This window comes from Pongo abelii, chromosome 21 (assembly GCF_028885655.2).
Source record: "Pongo abelii isolate AG06213 chromosome 21, NHGRI_mPonAbe1-v2.0_pri, whole genome shotgun sequence".
Lineage (NCBI taxonomy): Eukaryota > Metazoa > Chordata > Mammalia > Primates > Hominidae > Pongo > Pongo abelii.
The window spans coordinates 53,561,216-53,581,590 of NC_072006.2; the positions used below are offsets into that span (position 1 = coordinate 53,561,216).

Genomic DNA, 20,375 nt, shown 5'->3' on the forward strand with positions numbered 1-20,375 from the left:
TGATCCTGTAAGAACGTCGGTTCTCATCCTTTTCTGACTCAGAATGAGATGAAAGCTGTGGGGCCCCACCTGGGAAAACTGTATAGTTTGTTATAATTTCAGGGAGTACTTACCACCCTACCCCCAGCTTAAAAATTATAAGTTATCCAGTAGCACATACCCTAGATACTGAAGAGTGTGTTCAAAGCCATTCATTCAGGCTGCACCTAAGTCACCAACAGAGGGTCCAATTCAGAAAATGATGGCACAACTGTGTGATGGAGTACAGTTCAGACTACTGTCTTACTGGATTTTACAGAAAGTAGGTTATTAGGCTAAAAAACCCAAGTGCAGAACTGTGTACTTTTTCTTTTCCTTTTTTTTGAAGCAGGGTCTCACTCTTGCCCAGGCTGGAGTGCAGTGGCTTCACTGCTCACTGCAACCTCGACCTCCCCAGGCTCAGGTGATCCTCCTACCTCAGCCTTTGGAGTAGCTAGGACTACAGGTGCAAGCAACCACACCTGGCTTATGTTTGTATTTTTTTTGTGGAGATGGTTTCACCCTGTTGCCAGGCTGGTCTTGAACTCCTGGGCTCAGGCCGTCTGCCCAATGTGGCCTCCCAAAGTGCTGGGATTACAGATGTGAGCCACCATGCCTGGCCTAAGGGATATGTATTGCGTGTGCATAAGTTCTCTCTGGGAGGACTCAGGAACTGAACAGGGTTTGCCTCTGGAGAAAGAAACTTCAGGTATACCCTTTTGTACAGGCTGAAAAAATGTTCTTTTTACCGTGGGTAAAAATGATTCATTCACCAGCTAAATAAAAATCCTGTATCACAAAAACAAAATCACAGCCTCATTGAAGACAGTGCCTTCCCTGTCCCCGTCTTCACTGTCTTTGGCTATCTGAGTTGCTTCTGAAAATTGAGGATACACGTGGACCACTGATTTTCTCAATCATTTTTAATTGGCTTTATAAGCTAAAGTGCATAGTAAAGACAAAAAAAGGAAATGCATACATAGGAAAGGGACACTTAGAAAGGACCTGAGATACCTAAATGTCTGTTCTAAGGAACACTGGAAGGAGGGAATGCAGATGCAGGCAGCAGGCCTGGGTCTGGCTTCTGGCCTGAGTTTGCAGCCTGCAGAAGCTGCTGGCTTGCTAGCCCTACCCAGGCAACAGCTCCAAGAGGGAGTGTTGGGATGAAGGATCACACTTGGGATAGGTGCTGCTGGTACCAAATGTGATTTTAGCTCCATTCAGGGCCCAGGGGTAACCAGCAGTGCCACCAAACCTGTCAGCAGGTAAAGAAACTTCTACCATCCCAAAGTGCAGGTTACAGGAAAGAGGTCACTCCTTAATGACGACCTGGGCCTGCTGCATAAGGCCCATCTTATGCAGCATGTGGGCTGTCCCATCTTGCCCACTCTCAGTGACTATGTAACTGTGTCAGGGTGAGTTGGTGCAGTCTTTGTCTTATCACGTGCCTCCATCTCCTGGAGGCAGGGTGCCCAAGGAGGGCAGGAGGGGTTCTTGTGCTCCTTTAAGGGATAAGCAGTTCATAAACAATGATGGGCCTCTGTTTATTATGAGAGTTAGTCTGCAAATTAGGGCCTGGCAATTAGAATCGGTCTGCATCAATGAGCTCATACTCTGTTCCTGGGGAACAATGTAGAATAAACAATTGACCAAGTAAAGACCCAGAGATACCACTAGGTGGCCCTAGGTGGAAGCCCCAAACATGTTCCAGGGAGTCTGTCCACTAATTTGCAGGAGAGAAGAAGGGGTGAGATTTGTTAACTTTGCTCTCAGCTCTGGAGATAAAGTGCTTACTCTAGCTCAGGGGTAAATCTAGAAACAAATGTGGGTGAGCCCTAAAAGTGGATCCTTAAATAGGTGCTAAGACTAAAAAGAATGATTTTTTTTTTTTTTTTTGAGACAGAGTCTTGCTCCTTTCGCCCAGACTGGAGTGCAATGGCATGATCTCAGCTCACTGCAACCTTCGCCTCCCGAGTTTAAGCAATTCTTCTGCCTCAGCCTCTCAAGTAGCTGGGATTACAGGCGCCCGCCACAACGCCCAGCTAATTTTTGTATTTTTAGAAGAGACGGGGTTTCACCATGTTGGTCAGGCTGGTCTCGAACTCCTGACCTCATGATCCGCCTGCCTTGGCCTCCCAAAGTGCTGGGATTACAGGCATAAGCCACTGCGCCCAGTCTAAAAAGGATGATAATAAAAAACAAACTTCAGTTCCTTCATTAGGGAGCTGGCCCCAGTTATTCAATGGCGAGGGCAAAAGGCAGTGGTGTACCATCTTCCTACATCATCCCCTGCATCTCCTCAAAGTTCATCAGGTTGTTGGCCATGTCAGACCAGGCAGCATGCTGGGCTCCATCCATTTCAGAAGCAAGCTGGTTGCTTCTTTCCAGAGTATGATTTGTGCCACCAATCACTTCCTTACAGTCAGGACATGTGCCCCTCTCCATGGCTCCCCCACAATCGCCAATCACATAGATATGGCCATTGCGGCACTTGAACCAGTGACCACGAGGATAACCTATGGCACTGACAATCTGCACTCGCTCTTCTTCTGAGATGCCCAGGCCAGAGCAGGGAAGGGTGGCTTTTAGAGCTTCCATCTTTTCCTGCACAAGTTGTTCATCCTCTTGGGTGAACTTACATGTTTTCTCGAGGATATTCTGGACACTATAGACCTCTACTGCTATGCTATCTTTCACCTTCTTCTCTGCTATCTTGTAGCGGGTCAGAAGGTTCACCAGGTATGTGAGCCTCTGGATTTCACTTCGGAGGTCACTTAGTTCCTGGCTAGTGAAGCTCAAGCGCTTCTTGGCCAGCCACTCATGGACCTGGTCTAGTCGAGTCCTCACTCTTTTCTGTTCTAAGACATGCATCTTTTTCAGGGAATCCCACAGGCTGGCCAGGTGGTCATAGAAGCTGATGTAATTCTCAACCAGACCCAGGTCCTTCACTGACAGATTTTTCTGGGCCAGCTTCTCCTTTAACATCAGGAAGTCTTTAGGAAGCAGCTGGTGGAGGAGGCTCTTCCTCTCCAGCAGGGCCTTAAGCCGTTCCTGGCTGGTTGCTATTTCCCCTGCTGAGCCCTGGATCTTTTCCTTGATGATTTCAATCTCTTCTAGCCGCTGTTTTATGCTAGTTCCATACCTCAGGTTTTTGCGGATGGGCACCTGGCAGATAGGGCAGACTTTCAACCTGATGGCGACTTCCTCATCCTTCTGTTCATTCATGTAGCGGTCTAGGGCTTGCACCTCAAAAATGTGGCTGCAGTCTTCTAGCTGCACAAAGCGGGCATCAGGCTCATCCTCAAAGCCAAAGAATATCTGGGTGACCTCATCCATGTGGCAGATCCGGCATTTCTTGGGGCATGGCTCCCCACAGAGACCAATGCAGGGGTGGCCACAAACTAGCAGCTTAGTACAAGGCACATAGCATGGGGGTCGGTTGCAGGGCTCAGAGCAGAGTTTGGTGCACTGGTAGTGCTGGCAACGCCAGACGCAGGGTTCCACGCAGGGACTACACAGCTCCCCACATTTCTTCTTGCACTGGCTGTGGACACAGCGGTTCTGACAGGTCCGCTGGCAGGGTGGGCACTCGCCAATGCACGGTTCCTGGCACTTGTGTGAGCAGATAAGCAGGCGCTTGCAGGGCTGCTGACAGCGTTCATGGAAACGCCCTTCGAAGCAGCTGTGGCAGGAGCCTGGGCAAGGATGCCCGCAGTCCAAGATAGTGCCACACTTTGTGGTACACTTGACTAGCAGACCACCATAGAGGAGGCCTTCCACATGACCACATTTTACCGGTTGACTGTGCCCACACTTGAGTTTTACGGTGACCATTTCTGAACACAGCTGCACACAGTCCTCACCACATGGATGGCTGCATCTGTGCCCACATCTCAGAGACTTGGAGCAAGGCTCCTGGCAGCAGAAATCTGACTCAGGCACGGAACAAGGGACCATTTGTTCATGGCCGCACTGAGGAATGGTTTTGGGCACCTTCACCTGACAAGGCTGACACTCCTGGAAGCAAACAAGGGGACACCGGTGCCCTTCCTGACAGATGACCTTCTGGCATGGCTTCATGCACTGGAACTCCTTGTGTGAAGAGTCATAAGGATGGCAGGCACGGGTGCAGACATGCCCACATCCCAGGCGGAACTCACAGGGCAGGCTGCAGCCTCCTTCGGGTACTTTTTGGAAGTCAGAAGCTTTGGATACTAAGGTGTGGGTTTCAGGGTGGTTCTGGCAGCACAGCCGGAGCATGGGGCCTATTTGATTGTTCTCTCGAAGTGTATGAATGATCTTGCTCCACAGGGGCACCTTGGCCAGCATCTGCATGTTTCCGATGCAGTACATTCCCTTCTTGGCTCGGGACAAGGCCACACAGATGCGGTTGGATATCTGCAGAAAACCCACCTTGCCTTCTTGGTTGCTCCGCACTAGGGAGAGGAGGATGATGTCATTCTCTTCCCCTTGGTATTTGTCCACAACATGGACCCTGACACCAGCAAATGTCTTGGCAGGCATCAGTTTGCGCAGGCAGAAGAGCTGCCCGGTATAGGTAGTGAGGATGGTGATCTGGGAAGGCAGATATTCCTGGCACAGGAAGTACTTGCACAGCTCTACCACAAAGTGAGCCTCATGCTGGTTCTGATGGCTTTTGCCCTCTTGGATTTCCTGTTCAGGAAAGTTGTGTTCTACAAAGAAAAGGTTGGAAGACACCCCCTGACAGGGAAAAGAAGTGACATGTTAAAAGGTTCATTCATGGCACTTGTTTTTTTCTTCCTCTTTTGACATGCACTGGCCACTTAATCTGCTCCAGAAAGAGACCTTGGAAAGCTTTCTGTCCCCTCAACATCACTATCTTTAGTTCTTTAGTTAGTCATTGTGTGCTTCGTTTTGGGGCCACAGCAAGTTATAAAAATAAAAGATTATGTCTCTTTCAGTTTTCAAGATACTTGTTTGATGTTAATATTTAAAAAAGCTGGCCGGGTGCAGTGGCTTACGCCTGTAATCCCAGCACTTTGAGAGGCCGAGGTGCGTGGATCACCTGAGGTCAGGAGTTTGAGACCAGCCTGGCCCACATGGTGAAACCCCGTCTCTACTAAAAATACAAAAATTAGCTGGGCGTGGTAGTGGGCACCTATAATCCCAGCTATTCAGGAGGCTGAGACGGGAGAATAGTTTGAACCCAGGATGCAGAGATTGCAGTGAGCTGAGATCATGCCACTGCACTCCAGCCTGGGTGACAGAGTGAGACTCTGTCTCAAAAAAAATAAAAAATAAAACAGCCATCCACAATCCAACCATTATAGCTGAGAGAACAAGCAGTGCTGTGAGGATGATGATGATGACAGAGCAGCTAACTTACTGAGCACTCCACTGTGCTGACTGCTTTATATACATTACCTCCTTCCATATAGTAATGGGATATGGCAGGAGCCATTATTCTTATTGTCCGGAAGAACCTGATACTCAGAATTTATTTATTTATTTTTAAAAAAGAGACAGTCTTGCCATGTTCCCCAGGCTGGTTTTGAACTCTTGGCCTCAGCTGACAATTTTTTTTTTGATATGGAGTTTCACTCTTGTTGCGTAGGCTGAAGTACAGTGGCATGGTCTTGGCTCACCACAACCTCCACTTCCCAGGTTCAAGCGATCCTCTTGCCTCAGCCTCCCAAGTAGCTGGGATTACAGGCACCCACCACCATGCCCAGTTAATTTTTGTATTTTTAGTAGAGATGGGGTTTCACCATGTTGGCCAGGCTAGTCTCGAACTCCTGACCTCAGGTGATCCGCCCATCTTGGCCTCCCAAAGTGCTGGGATTATAGGCATGAGCCACCACACCCAGCCAGGCACACACCACCACACCCAGCTAATTTTTGTATTTTTAGTAGAGACGAGGTTTCACCATGTTGGCCAGGATGGTCTCGATCTCTTGACCTTGTGATTTGCCCACCTTGGCCTCACAAAGTTCTAGGATTACAGGCGTGAGCCACCACGCCTGGCCAGAATTCTTATGTAACTTGCTTAAGGTTAACTTTTAAACTTTTTAACTTTTTTTTAACTTTTTAACTTAAGGTTAACTTAAGCCAACTTTTAAAAAGTTGGCTCTACTCCCTTCTGAAAGGCTTTCTTTTTTTGTTTTTGACAGGGAGTCTCTCTCCGCTGCCCAGCCTGGAGTGCAGTGGCGTGGCATGATCTCAGCTCACTGCAACCTCCACCACCCGGGTTCAAGCAATTCTCCTGCCTCAGCCTTCTGAGTAGCTGGGATTACAGGTGCTTGCCACCATGCTCAGCTAATTTTTGTATTTCAGTAGAGACAGGGTTTCACCATGTTAGTTAGGCTGGTCTTGAACTCTGACGTCAAGTGATCTGCCCACCTCAGCTTCCCAAAGTGCTGGGATTACAGGTGTGAGCCACTGCACCCGGCCACTGAAAAGCTTTTTCATCTTGAGGAAATTATAGCTTTTTTAGGTTGCTGACACCATCCAAGAAAGATCAGGTAAGACAGACTCACCTTAATCTTCTCATACTTAAGAACAGATGGATGATTCTCCAGATCCTGGTAAATGTGGGGGGTCAAAAGGCGGGCAATTTCAGGGCACATACGGTGCTGAAAAAACACATGCATGTCATTAGAAACATGGGAAGAGCACACAGACAATTTCTTTAAAGATAAAGTTGCTGTTAGAAAATTTAGGGAGGGCCAGTTGTGATGGCTCGTATCTGTAATCCCATCACTTTGGGAGGCCAAGGCAGGAGGATCACTTCAGCTCAGGAGTTTTGAGACCAGCCTGGCAACACAGTGAGCCCTCGTCTCTATTTTTCTTTCTTTCTTTTTTTTTTTTTTTTGAGATGTGTCACCAAGGCTGGGGTGCAGTGGCATAATCTCAGCTCATTGCAACCTCTGCCTCCCAGGTTCTAGTGATTCTCCTGCCTCAGCCTTCCAAAAGTAGCTGGGACTACAGGCATGAGGCACCACGCTTGGCTAATTTTTTGTATTTTTAGCAGAGACAGTGTTTCGCCATGTTGGCGAGGCTGGTCACGAACTCCTGAACTCAGGTAATCCGTCCACCTTGGCCTCCCAAAGTGCTAGGATTACAGGTGTGAGCCACCACACCCAGCCTCTATTTTTCTTTTCTTTTTTTTTTTTTTCTGAGACGGAATCTAGCTCTATTGCCAGGCTGGAGTACAGTGGCATGATCTCGGATCACTGCAACCTCCACCTCCCAGGTTCAAGCGATTCTCCTGCCTCAGCCTCCTGAGTAGCTGGGATTACAGGCGCCCACCACCACGCCCAGCTAATTTTTGTATTCTTAGTAGAGACAGGCTTTCACCATGTTGGCCAGGCTGGTCTCGAAGTCCTGACCTCAGGTGATCTGCCCGCGTTGGCCTCCCAAAGTGCTGGGATTACAGGCATGAGCCACCGCACCTGGCCTCTATTTTTCTTAAAAAAAAAAAAAAAAGAAAGGAAAGAAAATCTAGAGAGATAGAGATTATCATTTGAAAAAAATGAGAAGGCATAACATAAATAGCTCCTTTGTCCAACAAAAACTCAACACGGTGATCTTGTGGTGTTTTAAAACAGAAAATGTAAGGTTGACAGAGTCATTTCAGTATTAAATTACTTTTATTTATATGAGACCTCTTTTGCTGGCAACTGGCAGCTTCCCAGGAGCTTTCTCCTGGGCATTTGGTAATAACAGAGGCCCAGCTTCTCACCTGGTAATTCAGACGGACAAAGGGAATGTTTACTTTCACTAGCCGTTCAAAAAGGGACACCTCAAGGTTGAAGTTCTTGGCCAGATCATACACGTTGGCACTGGGGCGCAGCTGAGAAGAGAAACATGGCTCAGGATTCTCTACTGATAAAGTCATTTAACCATCCATACTTCCATCCATCCAACCAACCATCAAATGTTTTTCAAGTGCTGACTACGTGCCAGGCACTATTCTACGTACTCACAGTTTAAGGATTAATAATGACAAGGGTTAAGGATTAGTAGAACTAAAGGTGATATGACAGAGTGCCCTATGGTGGGTTTTTTCTAGCTAGGCCTCTGAACAGTGACATCTGAGTAGACACTAGCATGGCAGAAGTTGCCAGTTCTTCAGTCATTTGAAAAGCAAGATCCATAATGGGGAGCGGAAAGGACACAGTGGGACACCATGAGCAAATGGGATGAAGTCAGAGAAATAAGCTGAAACCTGATCACATAAGCCTTTGTGGGCTACTTTAAGAAGCTTGATTTTTATGCAAGTGCAATGGGAAACCACTGGAGGGTTTTCAGCTGGAAAGTGATATTATCTATCTACTTTTTTTTTTTTTTTTTTAATTCACTTTGGCTCCTTTATGCAGAGTGCATTAGAGGGTAGCAAAAGTGGAAGCAGGGAGACCGAGGAGCATGCTATTATAATACAGTCCACTCAAGAGGCCATGGTGGACTAGGTAAATAGCAGAGGGAATGGATGAAATAAATGACGTTGCCACTAAAATATACCCCAAATCTAACAGCACCTGCTCTTAGCCTGAACATGGGAGGTGAAGATAAGAGGAATCACAAAAAGCTACTAATAAGCTTGAGGACTGTTGAAGCAGAGGCCAGGGTCTTCCTTTATGATCTCACCCCCACGGAGAGCCAGCCCATCTTCTAGGGGGGCTCCTGTTTTACCTGCTGGTGGTCCCCAATCAGAATGAGGTGCTGGCAAGCTTTGCTCAATGTGGCAATGGTATGGGCCTCAAGGACTTCCGCAGCTTCTTCCACTATGACAATCCTCGGCTCCACCTTCTGTAGGATCTGGCGGTATTTGGCAGCACCTCAAGTGAGGAAAGAAGAGAAAGGCTCCTCTGAGCTGAGGCACAGGACCCACAGGGCTACTGGGCCTCTGGGAATCCACTTCTGTATCTTCCCTGAACCTGGATCAGCGACAACTAGTCCTTATAGTGTTCTGGGTGGTCTCCAGAACATTAAAACCGTGTTGGTCACTGTTGGAGTTTCAAACCCAGCAGGAGAAAGTGAGTGAATTTCTTTTCTTTTCTTTTTTTTTTTTTTCTTTGAGACAAAGTCTCACTCTGTCACCCAGGCTGGAGTGCAGTGGTGCGATCTCGGCTCACTGCAACCTCCGCCTCCCAGGTTCAAGTGATTCTTGTGCCCCAGCCTCCCGAGTAGCTAGGATTACAGGCGCCCACCACTACACCCGGCTAATTTTTGTATTTTTAGTAGAGACGAGATTTCACCATGTTGGCCAGGCTGATTGCAAACTTATGACCTCAGGTGATCCACCTGCCTTGGCCTCCCAAAGTGTTGGGATTACAGGTGTGAGCCACTGCGCCTGGCGAAAGTGAGTGAATTTCACCAGGAGTTCTCAAAATATGGGTGCTTTCAGTAGCTTTTCATGGTATTTTCCTACCAAAGCAGCTCCTCTTTACCTGTCCTTAGATAATCTGGCACCAGAAGTGAACTTAGATGCAACAGGTAAATTTCTCCACAGTTGCTTACCTGTGGTTGTCATTCCTACAACCTGGGCATCTTTAAGAATGTGCAGGTCTTCCTGGAGTCTCAGCTCGGCCATTCTTTCTGCTGATGTGCGGTACTGGCGTTCATAGCTGAGGATCTTCCGGCGGGTGTCAGCCTGGTACAACTGTAGCCAGAGCCTGGAGAATGGGAAGAACCAAGGAAAGAAAGCCACATGCTCTTTGAGAAGGTGGAAGAACGCCCTTCAGTGTGCCCAGTGTATGAAGTGAACCTTGGACCCTTGGAGCATAGTGACAAACAGAGAGATACATTCAGGGACCTAAGAATCCAAAATGCCCAACAAAAAGATGTGCAGAGTGGTCAGGAGCTAAGGAAAGGAGTGAGATAAAGAACAAAGGTTAACTGTGGGAAGAAAATAAGAGACTTTAAAATCTTTGGGAAGAATTTCTCATAAATTCTCCCAGCTGCAGCATCCCTGCCTAATTTCCCTCCCCTCCTCTAATTCTCCATAGAGTATTTATTTTATTAGTAAAACTGATGATGTCACTAATTGCTGTAAAACTTTCCAATGGCTTTCTACTACTTTTTTTTTTTTTTTTTTTTTTTTTTAAAAGACAGAGTCTTGCTCTTTCACCCAGGCTGGAGTGCAGTGGCGTGATCTCGGATCACTACAACCTCCATCTTCCAGGTTCAAGAGATTCTCCTGCCTCAGCCTCCCGAGTAGCTGGGATTATAGGCGCCGGCCACCACGCCCAGCTAGTTTTTTGTGTTTTTAGTAGAGACAGGGTTTCACTGTGTTAGCCAGGATGGTCTTGATCTCCTGACCTTGTGATCCGCCCGTCTCGGCCTCCCAAAGTGCTGGGATTAAAGGCGTGAGCCACTGCGCCTGGCCTCTACTACTTTTTTTTTTTTTCCTGTAGGGATGAAGTCTCACTATGTTGCCCAGGCTGGTCTTGAACCCTGGGCCTTAAGTGATCCTCTAACCTCAGCCTCCCAAAGTGCTGAGACTACAGGTGTGAGTCATTGTGCCTGTTACCTCTCTGTTCTTTTCTTTCTGAGTTTTCATACCCATTTTTAACTTTTTATTTGTGGAATTATGTGATTAATTTGTTACCCTGGATAGACTCCATAGGCTCCACGAAGGTAATAATTAATTTGTTACCCTGGATAGACTCCATAAGCTCCATGAAAGTAGAGCAAAGTGTCTATTCTATCCCATGGCTGTATCCCTATCACTCAGCTCAGTGGTGGTGCTCAATCAATAATTAGTTAACATCGTTTAAGGTCTTGGAGGTGGAGAATGTTCTAGGAACAGAAAAGGAACTCCCTGGAGAAATTACATGGGTTGGCTGGGTGTGGAACACAGTACCTATAAAGCTGCCAGCGAGAACTGAGGTCCAGCTGCCAAACATCCTCGATCTCATTGGCCTTGGCTGCAGTCATGGTGTTCAGTTTGCGAAGCTCATCCTTCACTCTTTTTTTCATTTTCTTTTTTTGGTTGCGCTGGGTCTGCAGACATCAATACCAGGCAGGGTACTGTCTGAGCAGAGGCAGGCTTGATTTTAAGCCCAAGGCAGGGGCCACAGCACATAAGAAAAAGGGCTGGCATCGCTGATTAATGTCAAGTGTCTTACATTCTCCCAACAGCTCTTCCACTGTAGAGTGGCTAAACAAGGGCTCTGGAGCCAGTTTGCCCGGCTTCAAAGCCCTACTCTATCTCTTAGTAGGTCGTGGGACCTAAGGTAAATGACCTAACCTCTGTGTCCCTCAGTATCACCTTCTATAAAATGGGAATAATAATGGTATCTCTTTATAGGATTGTTGGCTTGTCAGGAGTAAATACGTGGAAAGCATTTATACTAGTACTAGCACTAGTTATCATTAAACATCTTTGACCATAGCCTGTTTCTTGTTCCTAAAATGTATGCCATGAAAGTCATGGGGGTGGTACTTTCTTGTTGAATGCTGTACAACCAGTGCCTAGCAACTGGTGCTTCACACAGGACTTGGCACAGTGCCTGCTAAAACGGTCCTACTGCCATCGTATCAACACAGTACCTTTAACAAGTGGTGGAAAGCACTGTTTATGAGAAAGTGCTCTCTTCTGGCCGTCACTGAGTCTGAGGCTATGAGCCTTTAGAAGGCTCGCAAGTCAGACAGATGTCACTAAATAAAGATCTTCCCGCTACTTCAAAACGAAACAAATCAACCTTTCCTGATGCCTCCTGGGAGAGATGCTGAATCCATGCTTCTAAGAATTGAGATCATGACTCCACTCACCACATATAGTGATACTGAACTGAACTAGATCAAGTGCAAAGCCAGCACTCAGATGAAAACTGCATCCAAAGTTGCCCTTGAAAGTTCTCAAATCATTGGTAAGGTTTACAAATTCTTATTTTGAGTATCTAATCCTCGATCATCATAGTTATGCATGGTAAACAGTGAGGACTACTAGCCTCCACCAAAAGGAGCAGAGGGAAGGCTACATGAAGACACCTGGGCTTTCATACAATTCTGGCTTTAAGAGAAGTGTCAAATTCTAGGGTGAATGAAGAAGGAATATTCCATCCAGCCTGGAGGTCTCGCTTCATTGCTTACTTTAATCCTCTAAAATCTTAGTACACTTTCACAAACTCATTTGAAATAGAGAAGACAACACTCCTGAAGGCATTAAGTACTGAGACCGTGTTTGACCTGACTCATATGTGCTACATTCTTCCACAAGTTTTACAGAAGCATTTGGCTACCTGCTTCCTGTCTTTCTAGGTTGGCATTTCTTGCCAGAGGCCCTCTGAAGAACTGTTGTATTTATATCCTTGGGAATTACTACACCCATCTCATACCAGGGGTAGGCTGTAATATGGGTGCTTAGCTAATTGCAATGGTGAAGTGAATATACTGTATCAGAAGTGGGGGAAAACAAGTGGTCAGAACACTCTCAGGCCTGTTTCAACCCAAGGAAGTGAGTACCTGCCACTCTCCTGTGGCTTGCTCCTGTCCAGCTGCTGTCCCAGGGCCACAATGGTCTAGCCTCATGGCCAGAAGCATTTTAGCCAACTCCTGGTCTGCCCCACTTTCTTCCTTCTTCCGCCGCTGGGGCCTCACCACCTCTTCCTCCTCAATCACCCGGTCTGCTTGAATCAGGTCAGCTTCCTCTGCGATTTCTATCAGCGAACTCTCCTCCTCCCCTTCTTCCTCCTCATCCCCTTCTGCCTGGGCTAAGAGAGAGAAACGGGCAGGAGAGAGATGAAAACTCTTCTCTTTTTTTTTTTTTTTTGATACGGAGTCTCACTCTGTTGCCCAGGGTGGAGTGCGGGGGTGCGATCTTGGCTCACTGCAACCTCTGCCTCCTGGGTTCAAGTGATTCTCCAGCCTCAGCCTCCTGAGTAGCTGGGATTACAGGCACCCACCACCACGCCTGGCTAATTTTATATTTTTAGTAGAGATGGGGTTTCACCATGTTGGTCAGGCTGGTCTCGAACTCCTGACCTCGTGGTCTGCCCGCCTCGGCTTCCCAAAGTGCAGGGTTACAGACGTGAGCCACCGTGCCTGGCCAGAGATGGAAACTCTTGAAGCTAAGGGACAGAAAATGGCACCTACAAGAGCTCAGATGCATGAAGACATTATCAAGGGTTTATGTGATTTTTTTTTTTTTTTTTTTTTTTTTGAGACGGAGTTTGACTCGTTGCCCAGGCTGGAGTGCAATGGCGCAATCTCGGCTCATCACAACCTCCACCTCCCAGGTTCAAGCGATTCTCCTGCCTCAGCCTTCCGAGTAGTTGGGATTACAGGCATGCACCACCACGCCCAGCTAATTTTGTATTTTTAGTAGAGACAGGGTTTCTCCATGTTGGTCAGGCTGGTCTCGAACTCCTGACCTCAGGCCCGCCTCAGCCTCCCAAAGTGCTGGGATTACAGGTGTGAGCCACCGCACCCAGCCCTATGTGATTATTTTTGAGAAGAGAAACTAGAAGGAATGAGAGGAGAGTTAGGAAAGGCTTAGGTCTCCTTATATACTTTTTGTTACACGTTTTACATTAAAAAAATCATATGAATATATGCCTTTTAAAGAAACGTTTTGGCTGTGCGTGGGGCTTATGCCTGTATCCCAGCGCTCTGGGAGGCTGAGGTGGGTGGATCACCTGATGTCAGGAGTTCGAGACCAGCCTGGACAACACGGTGAAACCCCGTCTTTACTAAAAATACAAAAATTAGCCAAGTGTGGTGGCGCATGCCTGTATTTCTAGCTACTTGGGAGACTGAGGCAAGAGAATCACTTGAACCCAGGGGGTGGAAGTTGCAGTGAGCCAAGATCGTGCCATTGCGCTCCAGCCTGGGCAACACAGCGAGACTCATCTCAAAAATAAATAAATAAGGTTGGGTGTGGTGGCTCATGCCTGTAATCCCAGCACTCTGGGAGGCCGAGGTGGGCAGATCACCTGAGGTCAGGAGCTCGAGACCAGCCTGGCCAACATGGGGAAACCCCATCTTCACTAAAAATACAAAATAAGCTGGGCGTGGTGAGTGTGCCTGTAATCCCAGCTACTTGGGAAGCTGAGGCAGGAGAATTGCTCAAACCTAGGAGGCAGAGGTTGCAGTGAGCCGAGATCACATCATTGCACTGCAGCCTGGTGGACAGAGTGAGACTGCGAGACTTGGTCTCAAAAAAAATAAAAAAATAAATAAATAAATAAATAAATAAATACAAAATAAATAAATAAATAAAGGTTTTACTTGTACCAAATACATATACAATGGAGGGCATACAATGTAAATATGTAATATAAAGGATAATAAAAATATATAAAATGAATACCCAAGTACCTTCCACCCAATTTAAGTAGAAAACTGCCAAATTTTTTGAAGACCTTTGTTAACCTTCCTAACCCGAATTTTATATTACTCATTTCCTTTTTAAAAGATAATAATGTTACCACATTTATACTGTATCTAAGTAACACACTGTCTAGTATATGTTTCCATAACTTGCCTTTTTTTTTTTTTTGAGACCATGTCTGTCACTCAGGCTGCAGTGCAGCCTCAACCTCCTGAGCTCAAGCCATCCTCTCGTCTCAGCCACCTAAGTAGCTGGGACTACAGGCACTCACCACCACACCCAGCTAATTTTTTTTTTTTTTTGGTAAAGACAGGGTCTCATTATGTTGCCCAGGCTGGTCTCCAACTTCTGGGCTCAAACGATCCTCCTGCCTTGCACTTGCAAAGTGCTGGGATTACAGGCATGGGCCACCATGCCCGGCTAACTTGCCTTTTTCATTCAGCATGTTTTTGAGATTCGTATGTGTTACTGTATATGCTGTGTTTCATTCCTTTTCACTGTTGTACAGTATTTCATTATCTGAGTTGACTTAATTGATCCATCCATTGAAGAAATGTTGATGAACATTTGAGTTCTTTCTGATTTTCTGCTATGATAAAGTGGTTATGTAAATTTAAATATCCCCAGCAGCAGTGCATCAGAGTTTCCATTGCTTCAAATTCTCATCAACATGGGGTTATATCAAACTTTAATTGTTGCCAAACTGGAGGGTAAGTAATAGTTATCTCATTGTGGTTTTAATTCCTCTAGTTTTTAATGAGCACTTTTCATATATCTAGTGAACAATAAGATTTCCTATTTTGTGATGTGACTGTTAAAAGTCTTTTATCTCATTAGCTGGGCGTGGTGGCACATGCCTGTAATGCCAGCTACTTGGGAGGCTAAGGCAGGAGAGGGGAATCGCTTGAACCTGGGAGGTGGAGGTTGCAGTGAGCCGAGATCACGCCACTGCACTCCAGCCTGGGCAACAAGAGTGAAACTCCATCTCAAAAAAAAAAAAATAGTATTTTATCTCTTTTCCTTATATTAAGCTATTTGTCTTTCTCTGATTGACCCATAGCTCTTTATTTATTCTGGGAATTATTTTTAAGTCTCACTGTTCTGGTATTTACTATATTCTACCTTAAGATTTGATTCTAGGAAGACATGCACTTCTTACCTGTATTCTCAGGTCCTGCTGGAGAAACACTTTGGGTGAAAGAACCAACACCAAGACCTAGCCACTCCAGCATCATGGAATGCTTCCAGTGCTGGAAGCAAATCCATTCACTATCCTAAGGAAAGAAGAATGATCATTTGTGAGGATTCTATGACAACCAATGTGAAGGCAGGGTCTCCTCAAAGAATCAAAAGCAGATTGGGGCATGGTAGCTCATGCCTGTAATCCCAGCAATTTGGAAGGCCAAGGCAGAAAGACTGCCTGAGCCCAGAAATTCAAGACCAGCCTAGGCAATACGGTGAGACCCTATGTCTTAAAAAAAAAAAAAAAAAAAAAAAAAAGACTGGGCGTGGTGGCTTGGGAGGCTGAGGCAGGCGGATCACCTGAGGTCACGAGTTCGAGACCAGCCTGCCCAACATGGTGAAACCCTGTCTCTATTAAAAATACAAAAATTAGCCAGGCATAGTGGTGCATGCCTGTAGTCCCAGCTACTCAGGAGGTTGAGGCAGGAGAACTGCTTGAACCCGGGAAGTTCACGCAGAGGTTGCAGTGAGTAGAGATTGTGCCACTACACTCCGGCCTGGGTGACAAAGAAAGATTCTGTCTCAAAAAAGCTGGGTGTGATGGCATGCGCATATAATCCCAGTTACTCAGGAGGCTGAGGTGGGAGGACTGCTTGAGCCCAGGAGGCCAAGGCTGCAGTGAGCTATGATTATGCCACCACCCTCCAGCCTGGGCTCAAGACCCTATCTCAAAAGAAAAAAGAATCAAAAGTAATTCCCTTAAAGTTTATAGGCTGTACTATTCGCAACAGCAAAGACATCTAATCAACCTAAATGCGCATCAATGAAGGACTGGATAAAGAAAACGTAGTACATATATACCATGGAATACTATGCAGCCATAAAAAAGAATAGATCGTGTCTTTTGCGAGGACATGAATGGAGTTTGAGGGCATTATCTTTAGCAAACTAACACAAGAACAGAAAACCAAATACTGCATGTTCTCACTTATAAGTTAAATGATGAGAACACATGGTCACATAGAGGGGATCAACACACTGGGGCCTATTGAAGGGTGGAGGGTGGGAGGAGGGAGAGGAGCAGGAAAAATAACTGATGAGTACTAGGCTTAATATCTAGGTGATGTACAACAAACCGCCATGACACAAGTTTTTTTTTTTTTTGAGACAGAGTCTTGCTCTGTCGCCCAGGCTGGAGTGCAGTGGCACGATCTCGGCTCACTGCAAGCTCCGCCTCCAGGGTTCACACCATTCTCCTGCCTCAGCCTCCTGAGTAGCTGGGACTACAGGCACCCGCCACCACGCCCAGCTAATTTTTTTATTTTTTTTAGTAGAGACGGGGTTTCACCATGTTAGCCAGGATGGTCTCGATCTCCTGACCTCGTGATCCACCCGCCTCAGCCTCCCAAAGTGCTGGGATTACAGGCGTGAGCCACCGCGCTCGGCCTCATGACACAAGTTTACCTACGTAACAAACCTGCACATGTACCCCTGAACTTAAAAGTTAAAAAAAAATTAAAAAAGAAACATTATATTGTTAAAAAAAAAAAAGTTCAGAGGCTGTGAACTGGCATCTCCTTGGGCAACTGGAACATTTAACATGACTTGTATGGAATTTTAAAAATCAAAGGGCTGGGCACGGTGGCTCATGCCTATAATCCCAGCACTTTGGAGGGCCGAGGTGGGCGAGTCACCTGAGGTCAGGAGTTCAAGACCAGCCTGGCCAACGTGGTGAAACCCTGTCTCTACAAAAATTAGCCAGACATGATGGCAGGTGCCTGTAATCCTAGCTACTCAAGAGGTCAAGGCAGGAGAATTGCTTGAACCCGGGAGGTGGACGTTGTAGTGAGCCAAGATCGCGCCATTGCACTCCAGCCTGGGGTGAGAGAGTGAGAACTCTGTCTCAAAAAAAAAAAAAAAAAAAAAAAGAAGAAAAAAAAAAGAATTAAAAAAATTTTCCAGCCTATTTTGACAAAATCAGGAGCTATGGCAGCAATGACTCTTTATTACTGAATGGCAACAAATGGCTGGAGCTGGGTTGCTACCACATCTGTTCCAGTTTGCCACAGTCCCCTCCGCTTCTTAATATTTCAAATCTAGATTGCTTCACTTATTTCTAAGACCTGAATGACCTCTGTAAGCTTTTGGTTTGTAATCCTGTAAATCAGCAACCTAATGATAATAAAGCTACCATTTCACTGGGTTCCTAGCCCGCCACTTTACAGAGACTGTCTCAGTTATTTCTTACAGTATCTTTTGAAGGTAGGCATTATTATTATCCATGTTTGATCGCTGAGGATCACATGAACCCAAGTCACATAGTCAGTCTGCATGACTATATCTATCAACTCCCAAGTTCTTTATCTGTGCTAGTTTGCCTCTGGTTATGAATTTCTTCATTTCATTTAACAAACACTTATAGTACAGTTACTAAATTAATAAGTTTACAAATACTACCTTGCTCATCTAAATAATAATCCTGTAAGAACAAAGATCTGTAAGAAATTGCCTTTTTTGCAAATCAATATTACAGACATTGGCAATTTCATATGGTTCAACTTAATGCTTATTATTATCCCCATTTTATAAAAGAGGATACAGCCACAGAAAGTAAAGTAACTTGTCCAGAGCCAAGCCCAGACTAAAACCCAGCAGGCTGGGTTGGAGTTTTGTTCCTGACCAGCATATTCAGCTGCCTCTCATCACAAAAGGGAACTTTGCACATTGTGGCAGCATCAGATTATCAAACAGCTAAAGTTTTGGACTGATGCTTCTCCTGGAGGCTACCTCAAAGTACTGAGGCCAGAGACATATTTGTGTCCCCCAGGATGACCCCTACCTGCACTGGTCCATTCATGAGACTCTCCCAGTGCTGGGGTGAGATGTACTTCTGCAGGTACTGTTCCCGTAGGACACCACGCATGGTGCACTCCAGGGTCTTGGCTCCTTCATGAAGCTCTTGCTCTGACTCCTTCATCTGTGTCATGATCTGCCAAGAACAGAGGGAAAGAAATGATGAGGAAATATCATCATCCCCCAAACTCAGTCCTCACCTTGAGGGAGAACAAAGCTAAGACAGAAACAGTAAGGAGGGAGAATAAATAAATAGACTAGTCAACAAACCAATTTCCCAAGGCACATTATTGTGGTCTTGAAACCAAAGAACTAGTATCGGTTGGGTGTGGTGGCTCATGCCTGTAATACCAGCACTTTAGGAGGCCAAGGCAGGTGGATCACTTGAGGCCTGGAGTTCAAGACCAGCCTGGCCAACATGGCAAAACACTGTCTCTACTAAAAATGCAAAAATTAGCCAGGCGTGGTGGTGAGCACCTGTAATCCCAGTTACTTGGGTGGCTGAGGCACGAGAATTGCTTTAACCTGGGAAGCAGAGGTTGCAATGAGCTGAGATGTTGCCCCTGCACTCCAGCCTAGGTGACAGAGTGAGACTCTGTCTCTAAAAAAAAAAAAAATCAAAATGTCGAAAAGACTCCTACCAATCAGTAAGAAAAGAAAACAAGTAATGCAGGTTGACTATCCCTTATATCCCTTATCCAAAATGCTTGGGACTAGAAGTGTTTCAGATTTTGGAATATTTGCGTTTATACTTACTGGTTGAGCATCCCAAATCTGGAAATCCAAAATGTGAAATAATGTTGGGCTGGGCGCGGTGGCTCACGCCTGTAATCCCAGCACTTTGGGAGGCCGAGGTGGGTTGATCATGAGGTCAAGAGATGGAGACCAGCCTGGCCAACATGGTGAAATCTTGTCTCTACTAAAAATACAAAAATTAGCCAAGTGTGATGGCGGGTGCCTGTAATCCCAGCTACTCAGGAGGCTGAGGCAAGAGAATCGCTTGAACCCAGGAGGTGGAGGTTGCAGTGAGCCGAGATTGTGCCACTGTACTCCAGCCTGGGCAACTGAGCGAGACCCTGTCTCAAAAAAAAAAAAAAAAAAAAAAGAAGAAATAATGTTGGCACTCAGAAAGTTTTGGATTTTGGATTTTCTGATTTGAGATGCTCAACCTACACAACAGAAAAACAAACAGGCCAAGAATACTGTGGCAGAGACTTCAAGCCTCACAATATCTGCTCTCTCTCTTTTCCTTAGTAATAAGAACTCAGATTTTTGATTAGGCACATTGCTGCCCAGCTAAAAGATGACATTTCCCTGGTCAGTTGGCTGTACATAGAGGTGCTGTGGGTGGTATGGGGGAAAGAGCATTAAGGTAGGGTGGGGATGGGCAGTGTTTCCTTGTCTTTTCTCCATCTTGGATTGTGAAGGCAAAGGTCATACCAAGGGATTGGCAGAATAGAATGCCGAAAGGAACCTGGGTCCTCCAGAGCTTTGAGGAGCCTCCACATCTACCCTGGGCTGCCTACCCAGAAAGCCACTGCTATCTTGTTTAGGTCCCTCTTGAACTACCCCAGATATTTCAGAGCTGGGACTTACACTCATGTAGGCCCTTCGGAGGTGCATGGGGAGGTTGCGGCGGAATTCCCGCTTGTTCCTCAGCTCCCTTAGGGTGAACTGCTTCAGGATTTCACTGTTGCTCCTTCCACCCACCCGCACAATGCTGGTCTTCTGACAATTGTAGATGCCTGTGGAGCACAGTGGAGCATGGCAGGGTTGAGAGGAGCTTATGCTAGGTTCTCTCAGGTGAGAGCTGTGTGTATTTGGGATCTAGTCTGGTCCCTTAGAGAATAAACTTGTGCTTAAAGGAAATTTACCCCATTAATGAGTGAGAAGGTCCCTGAGAAGATGTGACCTGCAGAGCAGTAATGTGTAGCACTGAAAGAGTACAGGTTCTGGAATCAGACAACTAGGGATCCAACTCTTAGCTCTACCACTTATTGCTGTG

At 46.1% G+C, this 20,375-nt stretch overlaps 1 protein-coding gene across 4 annotated transcripts in view; it reads right to left on the bottom strand.

The window, feature by feature from the left end:
* Window positions 1-926: 926 nt before the first annotated feature.
* Window positions 927-20,375, bottom strand: part of ZNFX1 (zinc finger NFX1-type containing 1) — a 32,468-nt gene continuing 13,019 nt past the window's right edge. For all 4 annotated transcript variants that reach the window (XM_024238623.3, XM_024238625.2, XM_024238624.2 and 1 more), the window contains 10 exons: window positions 19,967-20,115; window positions 18,357-18,506; window positions 15,495-15,609; window positions 12,469-12,716; window positions 10,865-11,004; window positions 9,520-9,674; window positions 8,692-8,837; window positions 7,742-7,852; window positions 6,537-6,632; window positions 927-4,740 (listed from right to left, as the gene is read on the bottom strand). In XM_024238623.3, the coding sequence (XP_024094391.2) occupies window positions 2,296-4,740; window positions 6,537-6,632; window positions 7,742-7,852; window positions 8,692-8,837; window positions 9,520-9,674; window positions 10,865-11,004; window positions 12,469-12,716; window positions 15,495-15,609; window positions 18,357-18,506; window positions 19,967-20,115 (3,755 nt within the window). In that variant the 3' untranslated portion in view covers window positions 927-2,295. The remainder of the gene's footprint in view (window positions 4,741-6,536; window positions 6,633-7,741; window positions 7,853-8,691; window positions 8,838-9,519; window positions 9,675-10,864; window positions 11,005-12,468; window positions 12,717-15,494; window positions 15,610-18,356; window positions 18,507-19,966; window positions 20,116-20,375) is intronic.